The sequence below is a fragment of the Perna viridis genome, chromosome 2, assembly GCF_037379345.1.
Source record: "Perna viridis isolate PV_CMFRI_1.1 ecotype Kerala chromosome 2, ASM3737934v1, whole genome shotgun sequence".
Classification (NCBI taxonomy): Eukaryota; Metazoa; Mollusca; class Bivalvia; order Mytilida; family Mytilidae; genus Perna; species Perna viridis.
Window position 1 is genome coordinate 31,811,022 of NC_142446.1, and position 27,964 is coordinate 31,838,985.

At 31.3% G+C, this 27,964-nt stretch overlaps 2 protein-coding genes and 1 long non-coding RNA gene across 11 annotated transcripts in view; 2 read left to right on the forward strand and 1 right to left on the reverse strand.

The window, feature by feature from the left end:
* The first annotated feature begins 119 nt into the window (after positions 1-119).
* Positions 120-9,068, forward strand: LOC148624646 (dynein regulatory complex protein 9-like). 2 transcript variants are annotated; one of them, XM_088567436.1, is made up of 10 exons: positions 120-179; positions 2,175-2,247; positions 2,820-2,947; positions 3,662-3,906; positions 5,189-5,317; positions 6,177-6,420; positions 7,036-7,110; positions 7,842-7,973; positions 8,506-8,607; positions 8,816-9,068. In XM_088567436.1, exons 2-10 carry the CDS (start codon positions 2,232-2,234, stop codon positions 8,924-8,926), a joined length of 1,182 nt encoding a protein of 393 aa, XP_088423562.1. In that variant the 5' UTR covers positions 120-179; positions 2,175-2,231; the 3' UTR covers positions 8,927-9,068. The 2 variants fall into 2 exon arrangements, with proteins under 2 accessions (XP_088423562.1, XP_088423563.1); XM_088567437.1 differs by having other exon boundaries at positions 127-183.
* Positions 233-19,748, reverse strand: LOC148624647 (uncharacterized). 5 transcript variants are annotated; one of them, XR_015919723.1, is made up of 6 exons: positions 19,650-19,695; positions 13,627-13,762; positions 13,337-13,439; positions 12,495-12,726; positions 11,770-11,916; positions 233-297 (listed from the first exon to the last, which is right to left on the reverse strand). It is a non-coding gene; the product is annotated as an uncharacterized LOC148624647 (long non-coding RNA). The 5 variants fall into 5 exon arrangements; XR_015919721.1 differs by lacking the exon at positions 233-297 and adding an exon at positions 9,395-10,336; XR_015919720.1 differs by lacking the exons at positions 233-297; positions 12,495-12,726 and adding exons at positions 9,395-10,336; positions 12,841-13,004.
* LOC148624648 (run domain Beclin-1-interacting and cysteine-rich domain-containing protein-like) overlaps positions 11,797-27,964 on the forward strand; it is a 38,777-nt gene continuing 22,609 nt past the window's right edge. The window contains exons 1-10 of one of the 4 annotated variants that reach the window (XM_088567432.1): positions 11,797-11,872; positions 16,840-16,993; positions 17,529-17,754; positions 19,143-19,249; positions 22,299-22,464; positions 22,842-23,336; positions 23,927-24,045; positions 24,279-24,452; positions 26,154-26,196; positions 26,905-26,967. In XM_088567432.1, coding sequence (XP_088423558.1) covers positions 11,838-11,872; positions 16,840-16,993; positions 17,529-17,754; positions 19,143-19,249; positions 22,299-22,464; positions 22,842-23,336; positions 23,927-24,045; positions 24,279-24,452; positions 26,154-26,196; positions 26,905-26,967 — 1,582 coding nt within the window. In that variant the 5' untranslated portion in view covers positions 11,797-11,837. Of the gene's footprint in view, positions 11,873-16,839; positions 16,994-17,528; positions 17,755-18,833; positions 18,925-19,142; positions 19,250-22,298; positions 22,465-22,841; positions 23,337-23,926; positions 24,046-24,278; positions 24,453-26,153; positions 26,197-26,904; positions 26,968-27,964 lie in introns of those variants that run through there. The other 3 variants (XM_088567433.1, XM_088567434.1, XM_088567435.1) reach the window with 3 other exon arrangements.

A 27,964-nucleotide genomic window follows, 5' to 3' on the forward strand; every position in this document is an offset into this window, starting at 1 on the left:
CCTATTTGTGACGAAAAAGGAATACGATGAGCCGAATGGAAGGGACAAATATTAGTTTAATCATACACAGACCTCGGAAAATGTGAAAAGGAACCGGAAGTACGTTATCTGATTGACTTCCGGTTTCTGCGCATGCCACATAGCAACATGTAAACACAGATGTCTTCGCAGCGTAGCCTGTAGGTAAAATATATTTGTTAATTTCTTCAATTAATAGGAAACAAGTTCTATTACCTCGCCGACAGTTTAAATCCTCGTTTTATCATCTATTTCTTGATGGTGTATGACGTCCTTTTCCTGTAAAATTAAATGAACTTGGTTTTGTCAAAATATTTAAAAAAAAATCAATGACTGAAAGGTAAACATGATGTTGATATTGTTATACCGTAAAGTTTATATAATTCAGAACAGGTGATTGGAACAGATGGTTTTTTATAAAAGAAAATAAGTTAATCTTTTCTTTGGGTCTTATTTTAGGCTTAGTTTTTCTAAATGTTTTGATGATGCTTCTAGCTGGCAGTGTTGGAACTTGGAGTTTTACAGTGTCAATAACACTGATTGTCTCTTTAAAATGCGATGCAAAAATGTATTATATATAGCAGGACAGCCTACTTACATTGTAAGAAAAGATATGAAAACTTTATTTTAATTGTAAATGAACAGAAACCAATGCATTAAGGAGTTTTTGACTGAATATAAACGTACAATACAATATCCAGTTGTCATCTGTTCTCGATAGCATAACAATGTTTTTCACCTGTTTGATGAACTACTTGTGAAAAAGTTACAATTTTAGTCATTGTATGAATTGATCTTTGTTCTTATTTTCCCAGAAGATTGGTGAGATTGCATGTTTACATTGTGAGAAAAACACATTTTAGTGTGGTGACCTATTAATGACATTATGGGTACTACAGTTCTCGATACAGATATGACTTTCTGTATGGAGTGCATGAGACACATGATTGGAAAGTGAAAATAAATAATTCAATATATTTTCATTGATATGATCCTATGATTCACTGAATAAGAGAATTGACTTCCAAATTATTTGTGTGAAATAATCATGTTATTCCATGACACGTGTCATTACTCATTATATATGAATCTACAACTGTGATATTGTCTCCTGTACTCCTACTAAGGATTTTAAACTCCTGTTAAAAATGATTTAAGGATAAGTGAATGTTAATTGATACATGTAGATACCAGCTGTTGTCATTTTACATAAGCTATGTAAATAGTTCAGGGCTCAACAATAATGCTGATCTGATTGTTTGATACCAGCATAAAAATAAGTTTGGACAAGTAAAATCAAAATGAAGTAAAAAAAAATGTTCAAAATAGATTAAATCCACATTTAATGAAACATCAATTGTGGCAATCAAACTAATATAAACTCACAGCAAGTGAAGAATTGAAATAACTTTTCAACTTGTCAAACATAACTTGTTAACCATAATTCAAAAATGTTCTTTTTTTGTCAGATTCTTTGTGATAGTAAGAACACATTAATAATTATAAACCAGTCTTATCAGAAATGTGGGCTTGGTAGACAGGGATTCAGTTGTTGAAATTAAAATAACATTGAGACAGAATATAAAAAAGATAGGCAGACATATGTTATGCAGATTAACATGGAATTTACAAATTTTGGCAGAAAAAATGTTTTGTTTTAATGTATTAATCCATTAAATCAAATTTGATTTTTTTTGGACGAGTTCCATTTTTTTTGGTAGACAAACAATAAACAATTTTACCACATGACAAGTTTTCTGTTTTAATTTGGCTTCTATTTGATAGAGCAATTGACAGGTAACATGATTTAACTTTTAAAGCAGCTTCTGTTGACCATATACATGTACATCAATATGATTATGTTGATTAAAAAAGTAACAACTAAATGTGGACAAAAACAATTAAGAAACTTGAATGATGTTGTCAAAACATGTAATTTTGAGGCATTTATGCAGAATAGAAAGGTTATTGTTAAATGAATGAATTATAAAAAAAATGGCTTTACTCTAAATGAGTAATTTGGTTCCAGGGCCGCAGACTTAAAAAATCGTAAGAGCTCAACAGAGAAAAATGTGGATTTAAATTTTTTGTCTATTGGCAAAAATTGGTGCAGGAAAAAACTGGTTCTGAATTGTTTTTTAATTGTTATATTTCAGATAAACTGTTCAGTCTCTGAATACAGAAAAGTGTAATCTAGGATAAAAAAAGTGAAAATGGCATTATCACAAGGTTTGCATGATTTTTTGAGTCAGTGTATTTTGCTAAGCAGAATGGTAGAATAAGCTCACAATAAAATACTGTAGTGTAATGAGGAATCTTTTGCAAAAAATGATATATTGCAATGATTCAGTTTTGCACATTTTAATGTCAACAACACATCACAGCTAGTACCGGTACTTATCTATTTTCATAGTATGTCCCATGTCGTTGGTTAAAGGGAATGTAAGTGCTTCTTGTTGTTGGATAGCACCTATGTTCCCTTTAACCAACACACAACAACTGTTTTTCAACAGAAACTGACTGAAAGTTTTTCGCTTCAAGATATTGCAGACATTCCAAAAAAACAGTTTACACATTATTGCATACCACTAAAACTTTAACAAATAGACACTATAGCAAATTGCTGGTATTTTTTTTATTGTTAATTATTTCTTCAATGCAGAAAATGTTCAGTATGTGTCTAGGCAATTAACAATTAATGTATGAAGTATATGAAGAAATACATAACCTGAATTATTTTGAATGTTCTTTAAAATCTTATATATTTAGATAATCATTGCCTCTACATATTTACATTTAAGATCGTGTAATGCTACAAGGGCCTGATGCCATCAGAGCAGCCACTATCTTAGAGGACTGTGTTGATCAGCTCTGTGTTCTAGGACGTATTATGCCAGCTGCATTTGACACTCGTGTTGATGCTGTAGAGGTATATTAAATGTGGTCTTAAAATGGTAGTTCTATATTGGATAGTATGAAATGTACTACAATTAACTTAATTAATTGTAGTGCAATTCATAAAATAATTTAAGGTATCAGCTTTAGTGCAGCACTGAACCTGTATTCTTTTTATCTTGACAGAATACAGGGTCCTGTATTCCTGTTCTTGTTGCATTTTGCTCTGTGTTTTAGTACATTAAAAACTAAAGACTACCGTAGAAGTAATTTTATTGCTCCAATATTGACCTGCTTTAAAATGCATAATAACCAGAATATTGTATTTTGTCATGTTCCTAGTCTTTTATGGTGTAGAAATAGTTGAATGGATCATACTTTTAATTTTATTTTTACAAATTTAACTGTTGATTTTTCCCGTTTTTTTTCCCAGCAGTATTCCACTTTTTAAAATCCAGATTATACTATTATGATTCCTTTTTTTTACTGTATATTTACTTTTGATTTTGCCAATTTCCACTTTAATTGTTGACCTTGTTAAATCGGGTCTGATTTAAGAAATTACAAAAGTTATTTGATTATGTAAACATCATGTTCTTGTGAATCATTAGACCTGTTGAATAAATTTTACTTGGCAGAGGTCATATTGATATTAAACATGTTTATGAACACTTATTTATTTTGTGGTTTTATTTCAGTAGAGTCAGTACGTTATAAAAGGCTTAGTTAGAATATTGGTTTATTTCAGATGGTCCAAAGCGAGCTTAATCAACTTGTTGCTGGACAGAAAGATCTTGAACAGAGATACCAAACAATTTTGGCCAAACGTTTACAGTTGAGACAAAACACTAAAAATGAAATGAAGTTAACTGAAATTGAAAGAGAAGTTGTTGAAAGTGGACAAGATTTGAAGAATAGTACTCATGTTTTTGGTCGAAGCTTGAGACAGAACCCTTTAACTGGAGATAATATAACAAAGATTCAGGCAGATAGGTATAGCCAATACATGAATTCAATCTTGTCAATTTGTTCCAAATGACCTTTTTAAGTCAGAGAAGCAATGTAGATTTACAATGTGACATCATTGATTGTTCAGTTGAAGGAGAGTTCTGCATGAAAACAACAGAAAATGTATTATTTTTCCCAAATGTGTGTGAATACGTCAATTGAATATGCATGTTTTATGTATAGGTTGAAAGGTGAATCGTGCAGGGGGTGGTATTTCAATTTTATGTTCTAAATTCACTTTGTTCAAACGAACATAAAGTACTTATGTGCTCAACCAATGCCCTTTTTTGACCGCTGTATGCATATTTGAGCACATTCAAATATCCATACCTAAAAACTTCTATTGGCATAAATAAAAACAACTAAAGTTTAATACTTAAAGGACCATAATAAATGTCCATTATGCACAAAAATAAACAAAACTGGCCCAACACTATCAACAAAATAAAGAAAAATATGTGTAAGACACAAATATTCATGAACACAATATACATTCTTCATTATTGAAAATTTGAAAATTAATCTTCAAATAAACACGTCTCTAGTGGTCACTGCCCAATCCTCGATAATTAAATATCTGCACAATTTCTTTTAAATACCGGGCGCGAAAACTGATTTACCGTTCAAAAAATTTCTCTACATCCGCACATAAATTTATTTCTTAATAGTGTATATGTATTAAGTATGCTCATTGATGAAGGAGGTTATGAAAATTGACTTGTCATATCCATCTGTCAAGTCAAAATCTGGTGGGAAGAAAATTAATCGAAACTATTTTGACTAATTTCATTACTTTTTTAGCTGTAGATGCATTTTTTTGCTAAATGTAACTTTCTAAAAGAATTAAGACTGCTTAGAAAGTTTACAATATTATTGTATTATGGTGGACATATGATGAAATATTATAAATTAAAAATATAAGGTCAAAATGAATGTAGAAATGTTATATTGTGATTTTATAAAATAAATGTTTGGTTATTGAAATGGGGAAAATGTGGAAAATGATAAAAAATATTGAAAAAAAATTCTGAGGATTACTTAACAGATATGTTCCAAATAAACTAGACCTTTGCACCTTTAGTAAAAATAGAAATATCATTTATTTTTATTCTGACACTAGGCTAGCTGTTTGTTTGAAACAAAATTATGCTTGTAATTAGCCTTGAATAAAGGACAATTTGAGAACTAGGTTGCCACTGCACTGTGGAGACTTTGTCCTGTGAAATATGTGTTTACCCAACTGCATATGTTTTCTTTATACTTGTAGAGGGTTTTGTGAAAATGTAATGGGAGATACTTTGTCAGAGTTGATACAGAACTGTAGCTTCCAGTGCCTCATTGACTCTGTGGAGAAGGAAAAACTGAAAAAGGCAAAATTACAGGAAACTATTCAAAAGTAAGTATATGATAATTTGTAATAATTTAACTTAGATATTTGGTAAATATTTGATTCCCCTTTTATTTTCTTAAGTACCAGTCCACATGATTCATGGTGAAGAAAACAAACAAATGATGTTTTTCAATCTACATACGCTATTCTTTCACATAACAACAATCTTTTTCCCATTCAGATCTGCACTTTTTAGAAAATCATGCATTCATCTCCTACTAAAATCAACCAAAACAAATTTCATGTAAAGTCTATATAATTTTTATCCCCAAAGTGCAACAACCAAATGAAAACTAAGACTTCTTATGTGATCAGTAACTGTTTCTTAACATGAAATAAAACTGAATTTGGTTGGTTTTTGACATGCATGAATCACCTTCTGTCTGATTTTTAGAAAGACTGCTACTTAAATGTAAAATATGACATTTTTTTGGTGCTAAGTTTAGTCATAGTTGTCTAATTAACTATATTTTTTTTGCATTTCATAATTAATTTTTTTTGTTTCCTACATGCATTCAATAAAATTTGATTGTTGCAAAGGGCAATAATTTTAAAAAGTGAAAACTAGTTTAATACCATGATCAGTATAGTATTTTCTAAAATTATTATTGAGTGATTTATCTAGAGCTAGTCACTTTAGTCAATGACAAATCAAATTGTCAGGTGACTAATTAATTTCGCCCAAAAAGGTACAAAATTAGTCTCTTGCCATATGATTTTCATAAAATTTAGCAAAAGTGACTAATGGTTTCAAAGTCCTGGCTAAACCACTGTTATTGCTCACAAAATTTTTACTATCATTATCAGGTTTTGATATGTTTGATTCATGTACTAAATTTGAATTTTTTAAATTGTAACTATGTAGAGAAGAAAATGGCAGAAAAAGGGTGAAAGAACTTCAGCGGAAATTAAATGACATCAAGAAAGAAAAAGAACAAGATTTACAGGATAGAAAAGGAATGATTGCCCATATAAAAGATCAACTTCAGGAGGCTAAAGCACGAACAAATATGGAAGGAAAATACATTAAAAAGAGTGCAGAGGTGTCTATTGCACAGACTCAAAAGAAATGTACCATTTCTGAGAAAGATGCTCAAGAGGAAATAGAGGTAATTTTCCTTGACTTTATTCATGTCGGTAATACATGTACATATAGTTTATACATAGAATTTTTATGTACGGTAAGAAAGAGGAAATTAAGGGGTTTTTTTTCTTGACTATAGGTTATACATGTATATATATATTGAATATAGAACATTGCATCAAACCAAGACTTCTAATTAATAAAGACCAATAACTTTGCTTAGGGCTTTTATTGCTTAAGATTTAATGCTAGGGTTTATATGGAAAATTTTAAGTCTTCCATATCAAGCCCATATGTTTTTTTGCTTGTGTACAAAGTCAAGGTTTAATACAGTATGTTTTAGAAATAAATCACTAACTCCATTTTATCATTGTTTTACCACGGACTGATCATTTATGTCACATTTTTTACCCCGAGTGATAGTGAGGGGTTACATAACAGCTTAAATGCAATTTTGTTTTTAATTTTGAATGCTAAAATGTTATTTTTTGCATATCTTATTATCAAGTACATGAAACTGCATGTGTGAAAGTTTTATAGTATTAAAATGTGCATACTATTTTTTGTTTTTGGTACTGCAATTTGTGTCTATTAGTGTAGTATTTTAATTATATAAATATATTTTACCATTTTTTTTCAGAAATTAAAGAAAAAGATAGATGATGAAGAAAGATGTCACAGTGAGATTGAATCCTATCTTAATTCACATCATGATGTAAGTTATATAAGTATGTCATGACGATTTACACATATGTGTATTAGATTTTGGATTCTGGATGCAATTTTTTTTTATATATAAAGTCTTACTGTTCAAGATTTTTGATCTCTTATTTTAAAAATTACATTTTGTGTTACTTTTATCAACATATATAATTTTATTAGATTTTGTTTTATATTCAAAGGGCAAAAAGTAGAACTTGCTTAATGTTTCTTTTATGGCAATATTTTTATGAATGGAAAATTTGGGAGTCTATCATAACAGTAATGAAATATATAAAATTGGAAAGTAATTGATCTGATCTTTGATAATAAAAAAATCTTAAAGCTCAACCTGATTTGGATTTTGGTGATATTCAACTATGTGTATTTTAAAAAAAATTAAAATTAAAAAAAAGTTAGTTTTTATGCAATTTTCAGTACTTATAACACCAACTGACCTTCTGACCTTCTCAGATTTGCATTAATTACATCAGTTTTATAGACAGAGAATATCATAGAAGGTCTAATTGGATAAGGTATAATGCTCTGTGTGGAATGTCAAAACTGATGTAATTGTGTTTATTGGCAATATCACAGTCAATTTGACGTTACACTGTCATTGGAAATTACTTAAATTTTTTAGTATTATGGCAGTGGCCAGAGAAGAAAATGTCAAGGAGTAAGAACAATAAATAAACAATAAAGTTGCTCATTGATAGCCTTGGTGTTCATTTCATTTTACGATAGGAATTGGAAAAGAAGGAGAAGTTTTGGCAAGAGAAGATGGAGAAGGATGTGGATGCCAAACAACATGAACTTACTGTACTTAAAGCTGCCAACCAGAAAGATTTTACTAGACTTCAGGACCTCACTAAACTTGTAAGATGTTGAAGATAGCTGTTACTACTGCTAACAAATTATTCATTCTATTTGATTGATCATAGTGCTTCATATGTATTCAAAAACATTTGAGAAATATATGTTTATCATATGTTCATCATATGTTAAGCTCCAATATGTAAAACATATTAAAGACATATGTTTATATCTGATGCTGATGAAGAAATGGTATATAAAAATCAAATAGTGAACACATGTTTTCCGTATGATTTCATGCATTTAAAGCTTATAGGTTAAATTTGATTTTGGAAATTTAATCTTCATAGTATTTTTATATGTGCAAAAACACATCTTACATGTCCTACACAGGGAAACAAGGAGTTACATGAATTTAACCATTTTGCTCATTTGGAATCCAAATGCAGTATTTCTTTATATCATTCTGTTGTACCCTTTTATATAAAGAGCAAGCATTAGTACTTATTCAAGATCTTTTAATGGTATGGTTGTTTTTGTGTTTTGGAATTTATACTTGTATGTATACATGTATGTATTTTTTGTTTTCATCCAGTATAAAGAATATGAGCAAGTTGTAGTTGAAGACAGAATTGAGAAAGAGAAGGCCAGAAGGAAAGCGGACCAGGAAGCTATTGAACTCAAAGCCAGCATTAGGGTAAGTATAGAAGGAATTATTTTTTGAAAGTATGTGATGGAAGGTTAAAATAATTTGAAACTAATATATTTTAAAACAATCATGTAGTACAAGTACTGTTTGGAATGGGGACAGGTGAGTTTAAAATGCTGTCTGATTGACACTTAGTTAGTGGGACCTATACACCCTCTAATATATTTTCTCAAATGCTTTATTATTTACTATTTAGATTCAAGCCTGGTGGAGAGGTGTCATGGTTAGAAAAGGATTTGGACCATACAGTAAAAAGAAAAAAGGAAAGAAGGGCAAGAAAGGAAAGAAAGGCAAAAAGAAGAAGTAGACTGGAAATTGTTCTTGATGCTTTTATTTGTATTTATTTCTATGAAACTGTGATACAATAAGATATTGTTTTTATAACCATTATGTTATAATATGAGTATCTATAAATTTGTTTAAGTTGTGATTAAATGAAATGTACATTTTTTTCTTTGTTTGATTATCCAGTAATTTGTTTTGAAAACATGCATATACATGGGAAATACAGCTGAATTTCATAACCCTCTCAGCTGAATATATGAAAATTAGGATATTGATACAAGGTTTCATTATTACAAGGAGGGAAGAACATTTTATAATAATTAAATCTTGCATTTTTGAATTTTTTTATTGAATATTTGAGGTACTTTTGAAATCACAAAAGTTTAGATCACATTATGGTCTTAAAGAGAAAGTTCTCAACAAAAGCATGCAATAGTTTTATGATTTGCAGTATAGAAAGAATCTTACAATTTTGGAGAAGAAAGATTAATTTTACCTTTTTTTTTTTTTTTTTCATTTTAAGACATTTGGTTTGGAGCTACATTTCATTTCATGAGAACCACACTTGGAGAATTCTGCTGTCCATCAGCAGATTAAGGCTTTTATAATGAAACTTGAGCTGCAATTGGTTATGTTAAGCATATCAAAACATTGATCTGAATTCTTTCAGTATATGCATGAGCATCGTTTTGCCACTGAAATATGAAATTTTAAATAAAAAAAAATTTGCTATTCCATTAGTCCTTCTTGAAATGGTTAAGAATTATCAGCAGTAATACTTGAAGCAATGTCTGTTACATATATGTTTTTGATAGTTGTTGATTATGAAATAGCAAAAACTTTTTTTTTAAACGTAGAACAACCTTCTATCAATGATCATTCATATGAACATTTTTTAATTTAGTTAGATAAAGTTTTTGTACTTTCAAATGGCTTGCCTAAACTGTTAATGTGTGATTGATTGCTCTGAGTTGACTTGATGAATTGTAAATTTGTAGTTGCTATTAATTTGGTAATAATAGCCATACACAGGATGAAAATAAATTTGACACCACTACAAATTACTGAAAACTGCATCACAAAGAAAACAAATAGGAAACTGAATAAATTTCTTATTGAAAAGCTAAAAACAGTTCTAATACATAAACATGATGATACTGGAGATTATAGTTATACTGCACCAAAAGCTGCAGCCTCTGTAGAGAATGCTGGCCTTGATTTTAAGAGTTTGCCGATTTTATCTCTGGTTGAGTAACACCAATATCTGAGTAAATTTGATTGTTACTGCTACTCAGCCAAGCATGCAGTATTTTGGAGATCAGGTGACAACTAGTTGTCTCAGAGTCAAAATAATGTGTCTTGAGTGTGTTGATATTCCTACAGGCAGGCTGTTGCTAGCACAATAAAAATCTGATTCGGTTTGATTGCCAGACTAGAACAAAACAGTATGTTCAATTACATGTAGTTAAAAGAACTTGTTCTGTTATGCATGAAATAAAGGACATCTACCTTTATATTTCTTTTTTGGATGATGGACCAATTAATCTTTTGATCTGGTGATCTACATATTATGTACTGCATTATAAAATATAAGATTTTTAAGTACAAGCAGCGATTTTTTTAGTCTACTATGAAAATCTTTGGTATTAATCCTGCAAAGGTAATACATGTATCTCCATATTTATTGACAATATGCTTGATAGTTGCACTTAGTATATTTCATAAATGAATAATGGACCCTTTTGTGCTGACTGTATGATAGTCGAAGAGCATGCATTTAGCATGCTCAATATACACTTCTGCAAGGAAAATTCTTGAGTTCTACAAACATCATTTCTTTATCTCTAGTATAAAACTCTCAAGGGGGGGGGGAGTGCACTCCAGTACTTCTTTGATAGGGGGTGCCCCTGGGATTCTGTAACCTTGCTGTATTCATATATTTTGCTTTTGAAAAATTAAAACCTGTTTTATATGTTGTGAGAAAAAAAACCTAATCCCATACATACAATAAATTTCTAATATTAAAAATAAAAGAATGATTTTTTGATATTAGAAATTGATTTTTTGATATAAGAAAATGATTTTTTAATATTGAAAAATTAATTTCTAATATTAGAAAATAATTTTTTAATATGAAAAATTCTACTATCATTTTTAATATTAAAAATGAATTTTGAAATATAAGAAATTGAATTTTGAATATTAAAAATTGATTTTTTTTAATATTAGAAATTGAATTTTCAATATTAGAAAATTGATTTTATAATGTAAGAAATGGACTTTTGATATAAAGAAAGTCATTTTCTAATATTAAAAAATCAACGTGATTCTAATATTAGAAAATGATTTTTTTATATTAAAAATAATTTCTTAATATAAGAAATTCATTTTTTATATCAACAATTCAATTTCTAATATTAAAAAAATCATTTTTATTATAAAAATATGGCTTTTTGTCTACTTTGGCTTGCCATACATGTTTGTATATTATTCATAATGTAAACTTTATTGACTTCATATACAAAATAATTATGTTTGTTTTCCCTACCTATTCAATATTTGCAAGCTGGAAAATGGCACCTATCCTATGACCATATATATTGGAAGTGCACCCCACACCTCAGATAAAACTGAACAAGAAGGAGTTGATGTAAATTACTGACCATATTCATAAACTATTGACAGCCTTCTATTATTATGAAAGTAGAATTGACCTCATGAAACATTTCATGGATATGTTTCTTCATGTCAAATTATTTTTCTACCATTAAACTTATTGTTTCCCATTGTAGGTCTAACAATAAGTCCAGAGACTATTTTCAACTTTGAATTTCCCGCTGTTTATACTATATCATTTCGGGATACCTCTTATTTTGCTATCTTTAGCAATGATGTCCCTCTTGTTCCGAATGATATGGTCGATGTAAACAGGAATGGCGGAGGATGAAAATCCGCACCGAAAACCCAGGTATCCTTCTTGTTTATTGCTACTTTGGCTTCAAAACCAGATTCCTGTAATTAATTTCTACATTTAAGACAACATTGTTGGCTATAATATGGCATTAAACTGCTTGATTACTAAAGGTTTCTGGGTTTTTAATGGCGATACGCCCTCTCTGGACTGCATAATCCATCAAGTGATTATTTTTTGTATTTATCATATGACAAATTATATGTTTTATTATATACATAAATTATATTATTATATATATTTTATAATATATATTTTATTTTATGTAACCTTAGCCGTCAGTTTCTAATCAGTGAAATTGAGAATGGACTGTTTTGCTGGAAATTCCAACACATTTTGGGTTTTAAAGTTCATGTTAATTTGTTCTACTTAAATACATCAGCTGATGCCTGTCATGTTAAAGTATTAAAATATGGCTATAGAAGAAGTGTACACGCCTGCCGGTTTGAATAGTTGAATTTAGAAATAAAATCAATACATATGAATACATTTTTTGTTTAATTATGGTTTCGTACCCTTGTGGTACTCATAATCAAGAGTGTGATGGTTATAGGAATATAGCATCTGATACATGTGACAATTGGTATCACCAGAAATGTGAAAGTTTAAGTGATGTTACCTTTTCTTTTTCGGGCAAAACCTTGGTTTCATACATATGTTCATGTTGTGCTTTTGGTCTGTCATGGCATCTTTAATTTTTTGGTCAAGATTCCAGTCTGCAACAGTTTTAGATACACCTTTTTTTCGTAATTGATAGTGTTGCAGCCTCGATTTTGGGTAACAATTCAGATTTTTGGACTGCAGAGACAACAGAGCCTGAGGATGGTAATTGTCTTTTTAATGCCATATGCCTGGGAATTTCAAATTCAGAAATATTGCATCAGAAATAAGGTACAGAACATGCATCAAAATGATTTTGAATAGGTCTTTTCATATGGACGACCTCAGATACTTGTTAGTCTTACATTTGGTGAGTCAGTACAGGCCTGTTCCATTAACTGCAAATCCTCATCTGCTTTTGTAATTCATGCTTTTGCCTCAGTCATTGGCAAACCTATTTGATCACTTTATCCTGCAGTTTATGGTACCTTTGATAATTCTATCAGAATTTTAAACCATACATTTTCTCCTAGAAATTCAAAGAGGACAAAAAAACCTGTTCACATTCTTTGGACAATCTTCAATCTTTCTCTGAGAATTCAAACAAGACCTGTCAGGTCATGGAATGTAAAGGTCTTTGTGTTGCTTTAAAAAAAAATATGTATGTTTTTGCATGCTATTATGAATATTACTTTTTATTTTTATCTTGTTTGAAAATTAAATGATATCTATAACTTGAATATTTTTGTTATACATGCTATTTATAGGACTTTTACACCAGTGTCCACCACATATTCCTTGAAATTACGTGTTAAATAAGTCAATACATTTTATCTCTCTTAATTTGGTAATCATAGTTACATGTATCTCCTTTACAAATAAGCATGCCCAATCACGATTGTTGAACGCCTGCCAGATCATAATTTACATTGGCTAGTTCTACTTCCCATCGACAAATGATTTCCTGAAAGTATAATTTGAACAAAATACATTTTACTAAGCTGACATAACATTATTTTCACAGACAACACAATATTAATGCTGCAGGTGTATGCTTTTCTTCTACAGGCTTATTTTAACCTGGCAGGTGTATGCAGGCATATTTAAGTAGAACCCTGTAAATCTATTAAATTCTTATTTTTTATACACACCTTGCTTGTTTTCCATTAACCATTATAAGCTGGATTTCTCTAATTTTACTTGTGGCTCATCTGTTATGTTGTCAAAAACCAACCACTCAGTCTGGTAATAGTTTGAGGCCCAAGGCTTGTCAAAATGGAGGTGGGCCTGTAAAATTAACTACTACAGGCCAACAGTCTCTATATAAAAATTTCTGAGAAGTATATTTCGGCTCTGAGAACTGGAAAGTTAGTTGTGAAGACTGACCACTCTGTAGTGTACAAAACCAATAATGGAACACAAGTTTATCTGTGGTTCAACTCAGAACCAACCACAAAATGGATAACACACCAATACTTTGTTTGTAAACAGTTGTTCAGACAATTTAGGTGTTGTATGCTCTCATTTTTTTATTCCATGTAGGGAAAATGATGTGAGTGATAGTCAGATAGATGGAACAACAATGGTACTACTTATATAAAATGTATCACCCACACTATTTTGTTCTAAATTCTAGGTATTGAGAATGTTGATAGGGATATGGATTACAAAGTTTGTACCATACCTACTACACTCAAACCTAGTGCATGCTTTCATGTGAACAACATATGCTATAAAGCCACCAATACATTAAACTTTGTAAAAGGAAATTTAAACATCACTTCCAGTTCTGCTCTTTGTCCCTGGATAACATTCTTTTGATTTCCACTAGAATTTGGTGCACTTGATTACTCCTTCCACCAAGGTAAAGGAACAGGCATATAAATTGCTTGTCTGGCCATCACTGGAATATGCCTGCTCTATTTGAGATGCATGCACTGTAGATTACAATAGATGAAATAGAAATGATACACAGGCGTGCAGCTAGGTTTATAACAACATGTACCACAATACATCTATTGTCTCCAACATGATATAACATCGAAATTGAAGAAGCATAGCTCATAGAAGATCAGACACAAGATTAATAATGTTGTATAAAATCAATTATTCCCTACTTGTCATCACTAAAACAGACCTGTTAATTCCAACTCTCAGACTGTCCTGAAACATGCACCTATTTTTCTTCCGAATTCCTCAGTATTGGTTACAAGTCCAACAGCAATCTTTCTTTCCAAGAACCATCAAATTATGGAACAGTATACCAGTGAACATTGTTATGACAGTCTTCGAAATTGGGACCAGTCCACCAGCCAATGCTGGTAAAAATAGCAGTGGGCTTGCAGAAATTTTGCTTCCAAATCAATGTATCCTATATAAAATTCTTTTCGGATTAAGAGTAGGGGCTTGTTGTCAGAAATTTAAACGGCAAAGACTGTAATTTGAGTGACTCAGTCCAGTCATTCAAAACAGCCATTTCAACTTACAGTCATTGAATATCTCCTAATGTATATGGTTTTAACCTCACTTTACTGTTAATTTTTAATTCCAATAGTTTATTTCTCTTATGAATATTGTAAATAGCACAGAGAAAAGTGACATCTTCAGTGTGATTAAGCTGGTCAGAATATTGTAGAAGTATAAGTTTACAAGTAGTACATGTATTTTAGCTAATTTATCAACAGGTTGGGAAAAATACCTGAAATAAGAGGTAGACCCTTTCCATGTGGTGCAATACATAATTTGTACCTCTTATATTGTGTTTATCACTTGTAATATGATGGATATATTTATGTAAACTGTAATAGTTTTTTTTCTATTCTAATTATCTAAAAAGTTACAAACCAAAATAAATAAAGCCCAAATTTTAAGGTCTTGAATAGTAATTTTATAGATACTGAAAATAAAAGTATACCTTCTTCAGAAAAGATGCTTCAAATAATCAGTATTCCCATCTGTTGGGTGAAAAGGAAAGATCGAAATTGTATGTTGAATGTTGTATTGTTAACAGAAAAACATTATAAACCACACGATATAAATGTAACTATACATATAAATAATGTCAATGGCCTTGTGTTGTGAAGTGCTTTATTTTCTCAACATGCTCTGGTGGCCCTGGAGGGAGGGAGAAATGAGCAAAAACTTCTCCTTGTTTGTGTTCACTTATTAAATCTATTTGTCTTGTCTTTTTGTTTGCATTTTCTATAAAATTAATCATTTTAACTACAAACGAATTTCCCAATTTAAAAACATGACACATTAGTAATGTTCCAAATATACATGTATCAGTTGATATGCTGATTGCTGACTGAGTGCTTCTAGCCTTCTGATGTAAATCTCTTCTTTATCATGGAAATATCATAGGCTCTAAATACTGTTTCCTGGTCCTGGTACATTATAGGTCTACTAATGCTTGAATGAGATTATTTGTGATCTTGCAAAAATGCATGCAACATAGCTTGGTAAGTAATCAAATTGCCTCCATGTAGTTGGCATTAGAAAGAGAAAATTTGTCAATGGTTTGTAATACTTCGTCTGACCAATGTGCTGTCAAATCACAAAACTTGGACGTCTGTTAGTGAAAGGTTTTTGTGAATGACAGATTCAATGCAAAAATACCAAACATATATATTGCAAATTTCGATATGTTGCACACATGTTTAGAGGACTGAAGGAGTAACCTCTCGTCAGCAGCATTAGAATCAAATATATTGGAAGATGAAAATCCAAAAGTTAATGTATAGAAGAATTACTCAAAACCCAAACTACATGAATCAAATAGGAAGCCAAATCCATCACGGAAAGGTTCTACAATGTGCAATACATGAAGAGTCCCAGAATGTCTACCAATTCAACATTTACCAATCAAATCTAGTTGGTAAATTATAACTACATACTGTACATGTGTATAGTTTACTCAGATGTCAGGTAATTTGTTACATTAGGTCTTTCTTCAGTATTGAAATCAGAAATGCAGAGGAAAGAAGTTTTTTGTATTTTCCACATCATAGAATCTAAATCAAACATCAACTCATCTGAATTTTTAATTTCCCCAACTACTTTATATTTATAAACTGCATTTACAGTTTTGTTGTTGATATTCAATAGAATATTCTTCTTTTGCTGAAGTGCCTCCAAAATGACTAATGTATACTTTAGTGTTTGTGTCTGATTTCAAAGCCTTCAAAATGGCATTTGTGAACTTCTTATGCAGTCTTGAAATAGTTTTTCTTTGCCCCCCCTCGAACAGCTAGCACTTTTTACATGACTTCACTATTTGAGGGGAAGTGGTCTAAATAGGACCCAATATATATTTATAACCATGATAGTACTAAACTAATAGCAATTCTTTTGAATCATTTCAGACCAGAATACCATTCCCTTATAAATAGTCTGAAAGCAGTAGTAGAAGGCTTGTTGGCAACTCACAGTACTGATGTGTGGAGTACATATGGTGGACTAAATAGGGTCACTAAAGAGGTAGAAAAGATCTTATACCATGGATTAAGGAGCACACAGGTAAAAGATTTTCTTGGAACACTCAATAAGTTTTCATTTTTCTAAAATTGCTTGTATATAACCAAAAGCAGTGATTGGGATTAGAAGGAGCCATGCTTCATTTATCACATCCCAGATGAAAACTTCCCATTAAAATCTATGTTTAAGAATGACCCATTGAAATTCAGAAGACCATTTAAAATAGCCAATTCTTAAAGTTCTAATCCCAATCCCTGCAAAAGTGTTGTTTTAGAAATTAGTGTGTGCATATTAGTCAAAAATATTGTCAATACATGGTACAAGATGGAAAAATGATAATGTGAGTATTATGTGTATTGTATTTTAAATTTGTAATGCAAAGATTTCTGCAATACAATCTGAGGTATAATGTTTTGGCTTCATTACTTTCCACCCCACTGCATTCATAATCAACATGTAAATGATGGTCATAAAGCAGAAACATAGTATCAAGGTAGCAAGTGTTTATATTGATAGCATTTCACATTTTCCTGGAATTTTGAGTTTTAAGTATTCAACTATCAATTGTATTTTGTAGGGGAAATTTGGAAGTCAGCTAGAGTTTTGGCCATTTGTACAGGGATTAAAGAGACTAAACCCAATACAGTCTCCATCCATAGACCGAATATCGCGCCTAGCCCACAATACACCTGGAATAGATAAAGGTCATGTTTGGGTCAAAGAGAGTTTACAAGAACACAATTTAATTCCACAATTACAGACACTGGTACATAACAAGGACCACCTCAGTCAATATTATTATGGTGAGATAGCACCTGTCCATATTTTAACAATACAACTATAGTGTTTAATAGCAAATATTTTTATTCTCGCAGAAAATTAAGTAGTACACCATGTATTTTATTGCTTAGATACATTTTACTTGTGTACTTCTTAACTCTTGAAACAATGTTATAAAACTTGTCCAACCTGACATGTATATTTTGTTGGGAAGGGTTTTAAATAGCCAAGAAAAACTATATGATCAAACAGACTTAAAAAGTAATATTTTTTAAGGAACTTGGGAAGCTTTATTGTAATTAAGTACAAGTCTTTGTAAGTATCAGGCAATATTTGAAAAATCTTGAAACATATATGTCAGAAAAATCACCAAGGAAGTCTTTTCTAATAAAAAAAGACTACTTTTTTTCTCTGCATCACTGGAGATTTCTGGAAATATTTCCTTACAATATTAGAAAAAAAAATTATTTTTACACAGTTTTCTGCTCCTGATATGCTTATTTGTAGTGTGTTTCAATGAAAGTTTTGATCGATTTGATAAAAATCGTATGGAAAATCTTGTCTGTATTTCTTGTTTCTGATGGTACAGTACAGAAAGAGACATAACATGACTGATCACCGACATGGTAGTACATCACTCTTAAAGTGGTAGCCAATAACATTTTCTTTTTTTAATTGTTGGGCATAACCAAAATTTAAAAAAAATTGATTTAAAAAGTAATAGGTTACCACTCACAGAGTGGTGTAACACTATGTCAGTGATCAGTCATGTCTCATTCTGTACTGGACAAATAATCAAATTACAATGTCAAGAAGACATATGTAAAGTTTCACCCACATCCTGATTTTATAGATAGTGACACTTATAAAAGACTTGTTCCCCTGTTTACAATTCTAACTAATTCTATTGAAGAATTTTGATAATTCTATTCATTCTGTTATTAGAAATATGTTTTAAGGTTTAAAATAATTTTTTGGTATGTCCAATTCTATTTTTGACCTCACCTATGATTAAAAAGTTTTAAAGGTAGTTGAATGCTTGAAATTAGATATTACATAATGTGTCTTTTCATGCTTTGACTGGCTTACAAATACTGACATTTTTCACCAAAATAAACTTCCTTGTTGAACAAGAAAACAATGGGCATACAGTATATTAAGACAAGAGACCAAGGGGCATACAATATATTAAAGTACAGTACTTAAATTGACAGAACAATTTTGTATTACATGTAGAATCTTAATTGTACATTTACATGTAGGTATGTGAGACATTGAAAAATAATGTTCTTCCCTGTTAGATAATATGAATGAATGTATTTCCTGTGTTATAGAACTGTTTGTCAATAGAAGACACTTTAAAAAGTTTAAATCCATAAACTTCAAAGATTTCTGTCTTTTTCATCCTCAGAATATGGTTTCCTATGTGTTCAGGATTACTTCAAGGCCATGTGTCTGTGTCTTCAAGCAGTTGAACAGAACAGAGTGGCTCTACTAGCAGAACTAGATGTCAATCTTGTGAGTTTTTGTGGTATACTTAGGAGGAAGTACATATATTATACGTACCTTAATCATTGCTAAATAATAAAGCAGAATTTTCAAGAACTTAGGCCAACTGAAAATTATTTCATGGTTCTCATGTCATCTATCATTACACATTTTTCAATGCCAAAGCATTAAAAAAATCATAAGAACCCCATATAATTTTCCCTAGCTATGATCAATGAAGAAAACACCCTCATTACTTTTTAGGACCATGAATGAAAATAAAGAAGTCAACCTTCTCATTGAATTATGAGAAAAATGTCACAAGAACCAAGATCTTAATTTTGAAAGGCCTTTCAATGCAATGTTCTATTATATTGAAGTTTATGTAAAGATAATCTAAAGTAGTTGTAGCAGTAAGTGAAGTACTTACAGATTTGTGGTAGTTGTAATGAAATTCTTGATCATAAGGAAGTAGATTGACTCTTAGTACTTATATAAAACCAAAGTCCATTTGATAGGGTATGAATAACATTAGTTCAAAGAAGAATTAACTAGTAGTTATATGACTCATATGTATAAAGACTTTACCGTATTTTGTTGTGTATAATACACTTTTATGTATTGTGTGCAGTGTAATTCTGAAGGTCAAAATATGTGAAAAAAAGTTTTTTTTTAGACTTAGATTGCAGTAAAATTTTGTAAGACAATGTATCATTATAGTTTTAGTAGTGGTTAATGAAAAATAATTTACCGGTTATTTAAAAATTTGAGAATTTTTTAATGTAAAGTTGATTAAGTCGGTAGTTGACAGAAAGATTGGACGCCATGACCCCTTTTGCTTATGTGATACAGTGATTTAGCTAGCGCTCGCCATTTTCGCCATTGACGAAAGATTTTCGAAAGTGGCAAATTTTTCTCGTGCACGATTCGTCACTTGATATTTCGCACCCCCCAAAAAAAATAACGGTAAAAAAGCCTCTGATGTTCCCATGACCCCATAATTGACAACTTTATTACCTTTCCCAAGCCAATTAGGGTTTTACAATAAACAATCATGACCAATGTTTTGATTGCATCACCTTTGATCACACCTTGCTTGATCACCTGGTTGAGGCTAATTATCCCTACAAACAAATTAAGTAACGGTAATGATTTGTTTGTTGAGCGCTGTGACACGTTCTCAAAGTACTCAAAGTGTCATCGTATGTATTTAAAATGGAAAGATGTTTGGATTTTTCAATCACAGTTCGAATCGCAACTATGTCCGCCATTACGAACTATTTTAGTTCGTCGTCATAGGACAACGTACCTAAAGGTCAAAAGTCTAAAAATAAGTCAACTACTACAAAGAGTCACAGTGATCGACTATTAAAGTCAAAATTTAAACCAGAGTGGTCAAAGATATTTCCATGCATATACTACAAAGATGGACTTACCAATACATTTTCTATCGGAAGCAACGCATTCCTAAAAGATAATATACAGAAGCACATCAACACAGCTGATCATAAACGGACAGTCTGATATGGGTTCCTTTGATTTTAAGAGGGCTTTCACTTTGTGGTGCATGGCTAAAGACAGGAGGTTTATGCATTACTGATCAAGTAAACAGTGCTTTACATTCTTAGACACATGCCAACAATAGTAGCTGATGTATATAATTTTTAGATTTTTACACAGTGATATGTATGACACAGTAACAAAGTACTTTTTTGCATTTTTTATTCATGAATAGTTGCTAATGTAGAAACTGTATGTTGTTATATATTTTTTATTAATATGAATTATACCAGTGCTGAAATAGAAATAAACATGTTATTATTTATAATATAGTTGTTATAAGTATATGTATATACATGCATGCTGATACATTTGCGACGCGAAAAGAAAAAACAGTATTGAGATTTAGTCTTACGCAAAAGTGACTAATGGGTTGAAAATCCTGGCTAAATCCCTGGTGATACCAAATAAACATGTAGTTGATGAAAGTGCTTAAGTAGCATCCTTTTTGTAAAACACTTCCACTAAGGAATAGTATTTCCCCATCTAAATGTAGAGTGCTGATGGGCATATGATAGATGATTAAGCTCAAGTGCAAATTTCTGATAGCTCAGTTTCTGTATAAATCTGTAGGTAAAGCATGGAATGAAGTAATCCTCCACTTTGACATTGTATTTTGTCCAATTGTTTTAACAGAATGAGGAAATAAAGACATGATTTTTATGCCATTTTGGTAAAGTTAGCCAGCACTCCACAGTATTGTAGAACTGCATGATTTTGGTCTTGTAATCTGATGCTATGTAACATTTATCACTTTAAAAAATTGACAAGCATCTGTAAATCTATGTATCTAGAAATAGCTCAAGCCAAGGCTTGAAAAAATTTACCCACAACAAATAGGGTTACCATAGAAACCATGCAAAAATATGTGAAAACTTGCAAAAAAGTTGATAAAATCAGGTTTAAAAATATCAAACTTCTGGCAAAATATCTTAAATTTTTATTTCATGCCTTGAAACTGTCAAAACTTTTTCCTGGAAAATCTCTTCCTCATATGGGCATCACCGGTTAGATTTTTAGCTATTTCACTAAACTGTGGAGTGCTGGCTTAGATAGTTTCAAAGAAATCCAATGCAAATGAACAATTCAGAGGCAGATTACTCAGTTTTTATACCTCCACACAAAGTGGTACGGTCTTATGTGATACCCTCCTGAAAACTCTGTGTCTGTCCATTAAAAAAGGTCTGTCCATCCCGTGATAGCTTCCAGATAATACTTTAGAAGATATGGAAGGATGTTTTTCAAACTTTGTATAGTTATCTAGTATCATAAAGTTCAGATCAAGTTCAAATTTCAGTTTGATTAGATTATTTACAAATATTTTTTATTATTCTGTAGAAATCATGTTGCAGAGATCAAATAGTGATCATTTCAAATAGAGAAGACTTCTTTAGTGAAAGTGTATTGTCAGATCTGTGAGTGATTGACGTGCAGTAGGAAACCACATTATTCATATTGGCCAGATGACATACCCCTAATTTTAGATAGGTTTAAATAAAAAAATTTTTATATACTTTAGCTAAATGGGAGAAAGAAACTTGATGTAAAGAGAAGTGAATCTATGCCTGTTATGAGACGAGGGTCCAATCATCATGATGCTCTTGTTTTAGCACCACCTTTCTCATCTCCAAGGCAGGAGAGCTTACTACAGCTGTCTGATGAACATGCTGTCCCTCTGACTATAGGTGAGTCAGTTAGTCTTCAAGTCATGAAACGTCATCATTGGCATTAGCAAAAATGAAAAAGAATGCTGTGAAATAAAAAAATGCACTTCATTCTACATAATGGCTTTATGCTGTGGTTCACCTTCTCTGTTATCTTCTTTCTCACCCTTCTGGAGTACTTTATTAGGGTTCATGCTGTACATTTCATTTTCTCTGTATTGTATGACTTGTTCTCTTTCTTTTGTTGTTCCTATGTTGCCAGCTTTTTTATGGTCTTTGATTTCCCTTTAAAACATTGGTATTTCTACCTTTGTAAAAGACAATGACAGTAAAGTGAAACTGCAATATTTTCTTAAATTGTTAAATATAAATATAGCAGTAAACTATTATGTTTGCAGGCAGCAATTCTCCAGTGGAGACTAAAAAGATGGCAAGGGATGCCTTAAGAACTGTCTTAAAAAAGTCAGGATCTGAATCCCCTACAGATCCTCCTGATTCTGTATATAGCTTCTATGACAATACAACGGATGACCCACTCTCTCATGTTACCATGACAACTGATCAGCAGGATTCAAAAGAAAGTTCTGTTGAACGAAGAGATAAATTAACTTTGTCCAGCAATGCAAAACTCAATCGACAGAAAGCAATGACTCCTGACCCTGTAAATTCAGCAGATAAGAAGTTCAGTAGTGGTAGACCTGAGGAGATTTTTTCAGATCCTGAGACTATGCCTGGTGAAAACCAAGATGTTGTTTTAAGAAGATCAAAGTCTTCAAAGAAAGGTCACAAGAGGTCAAGGTCAGATATGTCTTGGTTGAACTCGGTTTCGAAACCACAGAGAAACAGCAGGAAAGGAAGTGAAGATATTTTGGGTACTACAGAGGTGGACTCAGGTAGAAATAAGATAAAGTAATAAAAAAACTGTTTAATTTTGTCACACCACAGTTGTTCTTATGATTTGAAAAGTTGTTTTACATGTATATTTCTTTCAACTGTTGTTTTCAGTCAATTGTTTTTTATTTTATTTATGGATTAATGCAATTCATCTATAAGAACTGGGTAATCTAAAACTGTCATATCTTAGGGATCATGTGCATATTTTAGCACAAAGAAGTCCTACTTGTACAGGTATTTTTTCAATGAAATCATTTAGAAAGAAGTGTTTATGACTCGCATTATGATAGTCAATAAGTTTTGTAAAGAGTGAAATCTCCAAGCAACAGCAGGTTTCTGAAAATTGTAGTACACTTGATGGTCTCTTGCTAACAAAGCTGTGAACACGTCACGTTTTCTCTATATTCCGATTTTTTTGCTACAAAAAATATCCAAACATAAAAGAAGTGACCTTCAGAGCTATGTATTTGAATCTGTTGAATACATTTCAGCAACAAAAAGTTAGGCAAAATTTTTTCATGTATCCCCATCTGTCTGATTCTAACATGAACGTGTATTTGAAATAGTTGAAATATTCTTTATTTTACAGGAACAGATGTTGCCTCCCCTGCATCTCCAGATGGTTATCTTGGTCGCCCTACCCAGGGGCAATCACTCATACACTACTTATCCTCTCAAGACTTCCATACATGTGCTAATCTTGATAAAGTATGTATTTGTTGTAAACTTAATATGTAAAAATATTTGTGAAATATACTCGTGGTCATGACTCAAGAGACTTTTGATATTAAAGTTATAGTCTCATATATGTTTTTTTCCCATTTCAAAACTGACCCAGGCATTTTTAGCAGCATGTGAGCTTTATCCATTACATAAGAATATATTTTCATGCATTAAAAAAGGGTTCAAAATATCAATTTAAATGATTTTGTTCTTTGTAGGAGAATGCCCACTTTAGTATATCGGAGGCATTGATTGCTGCTATAGAACAAATGAAGTGGAACCATGTGATATCCCCTCATGTTGAGGAAGAACCGGAGGAAGAGGACTCTGATGAGGAGATACAACAGTTAAAACAAAGGATAAGGATCAGGAAAAGGGAGAGATTAAAAGAGGTACTTGCTGTTAAAATAGACCATAGGGGTGAAATTGTAGAATAATGTAAATAACTCAAAAACAGTTGGGTTTAGGCAAATCTGGTACGGGTGTAATTGTTCAGAATGATGGGATGGACCTATGCCAAAATTTTCAGAAAGATTCATTGGGGGATGAGTTATGGGTCCTGAAATGGATTTTTTTCCAGAATTTTACATTTCCAAATTTGAAAATCTTCTCCTCTAAAACTACTGAATGGATTGAAAGAAAACTTTGCTTGCATGTTATGTAGAACATGTTTAACAATCCTTGTGTGGGGATTTTTGATCTTGTGAAAAATATGGTCACCTAAAGTTACTAAAAATAGACCATAGGGGTCAAATTGCAGAATTATGCAATTGACTTAAAAACAAGTTTGGTTCAGCTAAAATCTGGTAGGGGGTAAAATTGTTCAGCATGATGGGATTACCTACATGTATGTGAATGCTCATATTTTCAGAAAAATCTGTTGACAAATGAATGAATTATTGGTCCTGAAATGGATTTTTTTTATCTCCTCTTAGACAACTTGTAGGATGGATTGTAACCAAACATTGCATGTTTGTTAGGATATTCTTAACAATTTTTTATCTGTCGAAAACATGGCTACCATTATTAAAAATTGAATACTTGTTGAAATAGCTTAAAAACCAAAGGGTTTAGCTTATTCTCTAGGGGGAAATTGATCAGCATGGTGAGACCGACCTATGCTGAAATTTTCATAATGATGTGTTGCTCAATGTTGAAGTTATTGCCCTTGTAAAGAAAAAATGACAATTAGAGATTTATTTTATCATATGAAAACTGGGTGGATAACTAAGATGCTCTATATTGATGAAATGAATCTTGTGACAAGGTCAAGAGTCCAGTTTTAGAAAGCTATAAAGACTATTTTTGACCAGGTGAGCAATTCAGGCTCTCTAGAGCCTCTAGTTATACTTGCTTTGATTTCATCCATATGTGGTTTATTTAGTATAGTCTCCTGAGTTGAATGGTTATGATGAAAATGTTGTATAGCCATGATTTTACTTCATTTTATATGTTCGTTCTCAGCAAATGTATAGCTGGTTAATTTGCCTCCCCCCCAATGGTTGGATAACGGGACATTGGGAGACCCCTGCCCAAATTTTTTCAAGAGGTTCTTAAAAATTTTGAAGGCATTTTCAACATTTTACAGTGCCTTAGCATTCATTAATATATGCTCTTTTTCAGCAATTTTTGGGTCAAACATGGTACTATTACTTAGTTAATAAGACATGGTTTGCCAGGTTAGCGAGTCACCTCTTGTTTTTTTTCAAGTGCCATTTATATATTTTGTTCCTTTATACTAGGCTTTTAGAATTTTACTTCCCATTATCTATTGCAAAAACTTCCATGTGGGAAGCAAAACGTTTCTAAAATACTAGAGCACTTGAAGGAGTTATCAAGGGAACCTAGAGTCTACTGGAAATTAAAAGAATATATCCAGGGACAAAGCCAAGACATGGAAAACAGACACATACAACAAAGAACATAAAGTAACCAAAATAACACATACAAAGTAACAGAAGTAAATGACAAACTCTTAACTCCATTAAAAACTGGGAGGGATGCTATAGTTCCATTGCTTTATGACTAATCTAGTGAAATGTTCAGTGTTTACTGTCATGCTGTAAAATTATTTTTTTTCATTCATGCTGTAGAAAGCACGAGGACTTCCTGCATTTAGTGATGGTCTGACAGACAGTAAGTTTTAAATACATGTATATAATTGGTCATATTTGTATTTTTCTTTCATCAATTTTTATTTGAAATTTGTGCTTTAATGGTGCTGGTAAGCTTCAAAAGGACATGCTGGTGAAAACAAATTATAAGGGGAAGATCCAGAAGGAATACAATATAGCCTACCCTTTTATTGGGAAACACATGCATTTTTTTTTATTTCAAATGTCTCTGAATACAGCATTTATCAAAAAGTTTCAAAATTGTAGAGAAATATCTCTCAGGAAATGAATAAAGGATCTAAAATTAGAATATCATAATTTTTAGTAGACTCTCCCCAAAATCCATGTCATTGGTAGACTCCGACTCAGTTAAAAAGTTTAATCACCATAATACCCTGATTCAATGTGTGATTTTGTAATACATGTACAATTGTGCTTTGTAGAATTATCTTTTGTAATGGTTATTTTTCCCTGTTTTTGTAAATAAAAGTTTTTAGAAATGCATAGTAAATGTATAATTATGATTTGCCTGGTTTAGCTATTTGATATTTTTTTAACAATTATTCATGCAGCTTAATTTTTATTAAATGGAATTTAGACCAGTAGCATAGTAACATTTCAAAGATTGTTAGTATATAAAATGTAGCTTGGCACTTTACTAAAAACTTTTTCTGAACACTTACTGTTGTTTGCATGCTTTGCCTGCTTATATTCGTTGTGCTTTATTTAGCAGCCACGAGTCAGAGTAATTCTCCACCATTCAGTTCTCCAGTAGATGATGAAACTGACTCAGGTATGTAAGGAAAATAGATATTTAAGGGAATCTTTTTTATTTCTGACTTGCAGAATAATAACAGTTTTTAAGTTGAGACAGAAAATATCACAGTGAGTCTAAGAGTATGAAATATGATGTTTTGAAGAGATGTTTATTAATGACAACAAGTTTGATTTGATATGACGTTGTCTATGAACATTTCCAATGTTTTTTGATATCACAACACTAGTCTGAGATGGAATATATCAGGCAGTAAGAACAACAGAAAAACGATTAAGTTGCTGATAAACTGCTGTTATCATGTTTGTCCATCTGTCTGTTCGCACTTTCATATTAAACCTATTTCTCAGCATTTACTCAATGACTTTAGCTAGGTTAACTGTGCCATGTTCCCCTATTCAGATTCCCAGCACCCCTACTTGTCATCATTTAACACAAACTGCGAAAAATTGTAAATTTTGTTGTTTTTTCTGACATATTTATATCCAGAAAACAATGAACACACCCAAGAAACAACTTTATATCTTGACATATAATAAACTATGTAATAATGAATGTATTCACTAGATATGAAGATGTTTCTTCGGTGTGGACACCATGTTCTTGTAAAAAATATGACCAGAAAATAACCAAAAAGTACAAAATTGACAGAATGTTTTATTTTGGTAAACTTCAAGCAATTTTTCTGTCATTTTAATGCAAGAATTATCAGAAGTCTTTATTTTTTCTTATTTGTGATAGATTCAAGTCTCCAAATTCAAAATTGAATCCTTCAACTCTTTATGATTAATTTGTATTTTAGGCCAATGAGACCTTTTATTGCCTCTTCTCCTTTGATATGCAACTTCAGTATGATGGGTTTTACTGTGTGTAAGCTTTTCATTTACCTTGGGTGACATCTTCCTGTTAGTTATAAAAAACATCAAAAACAAGCAAAAAAAGATGCTTTTGACTAAAATTTTCACAACCATTCGTGGGATTATTTTTCATTTTGAAGATTGGTGATTGTGAAGGC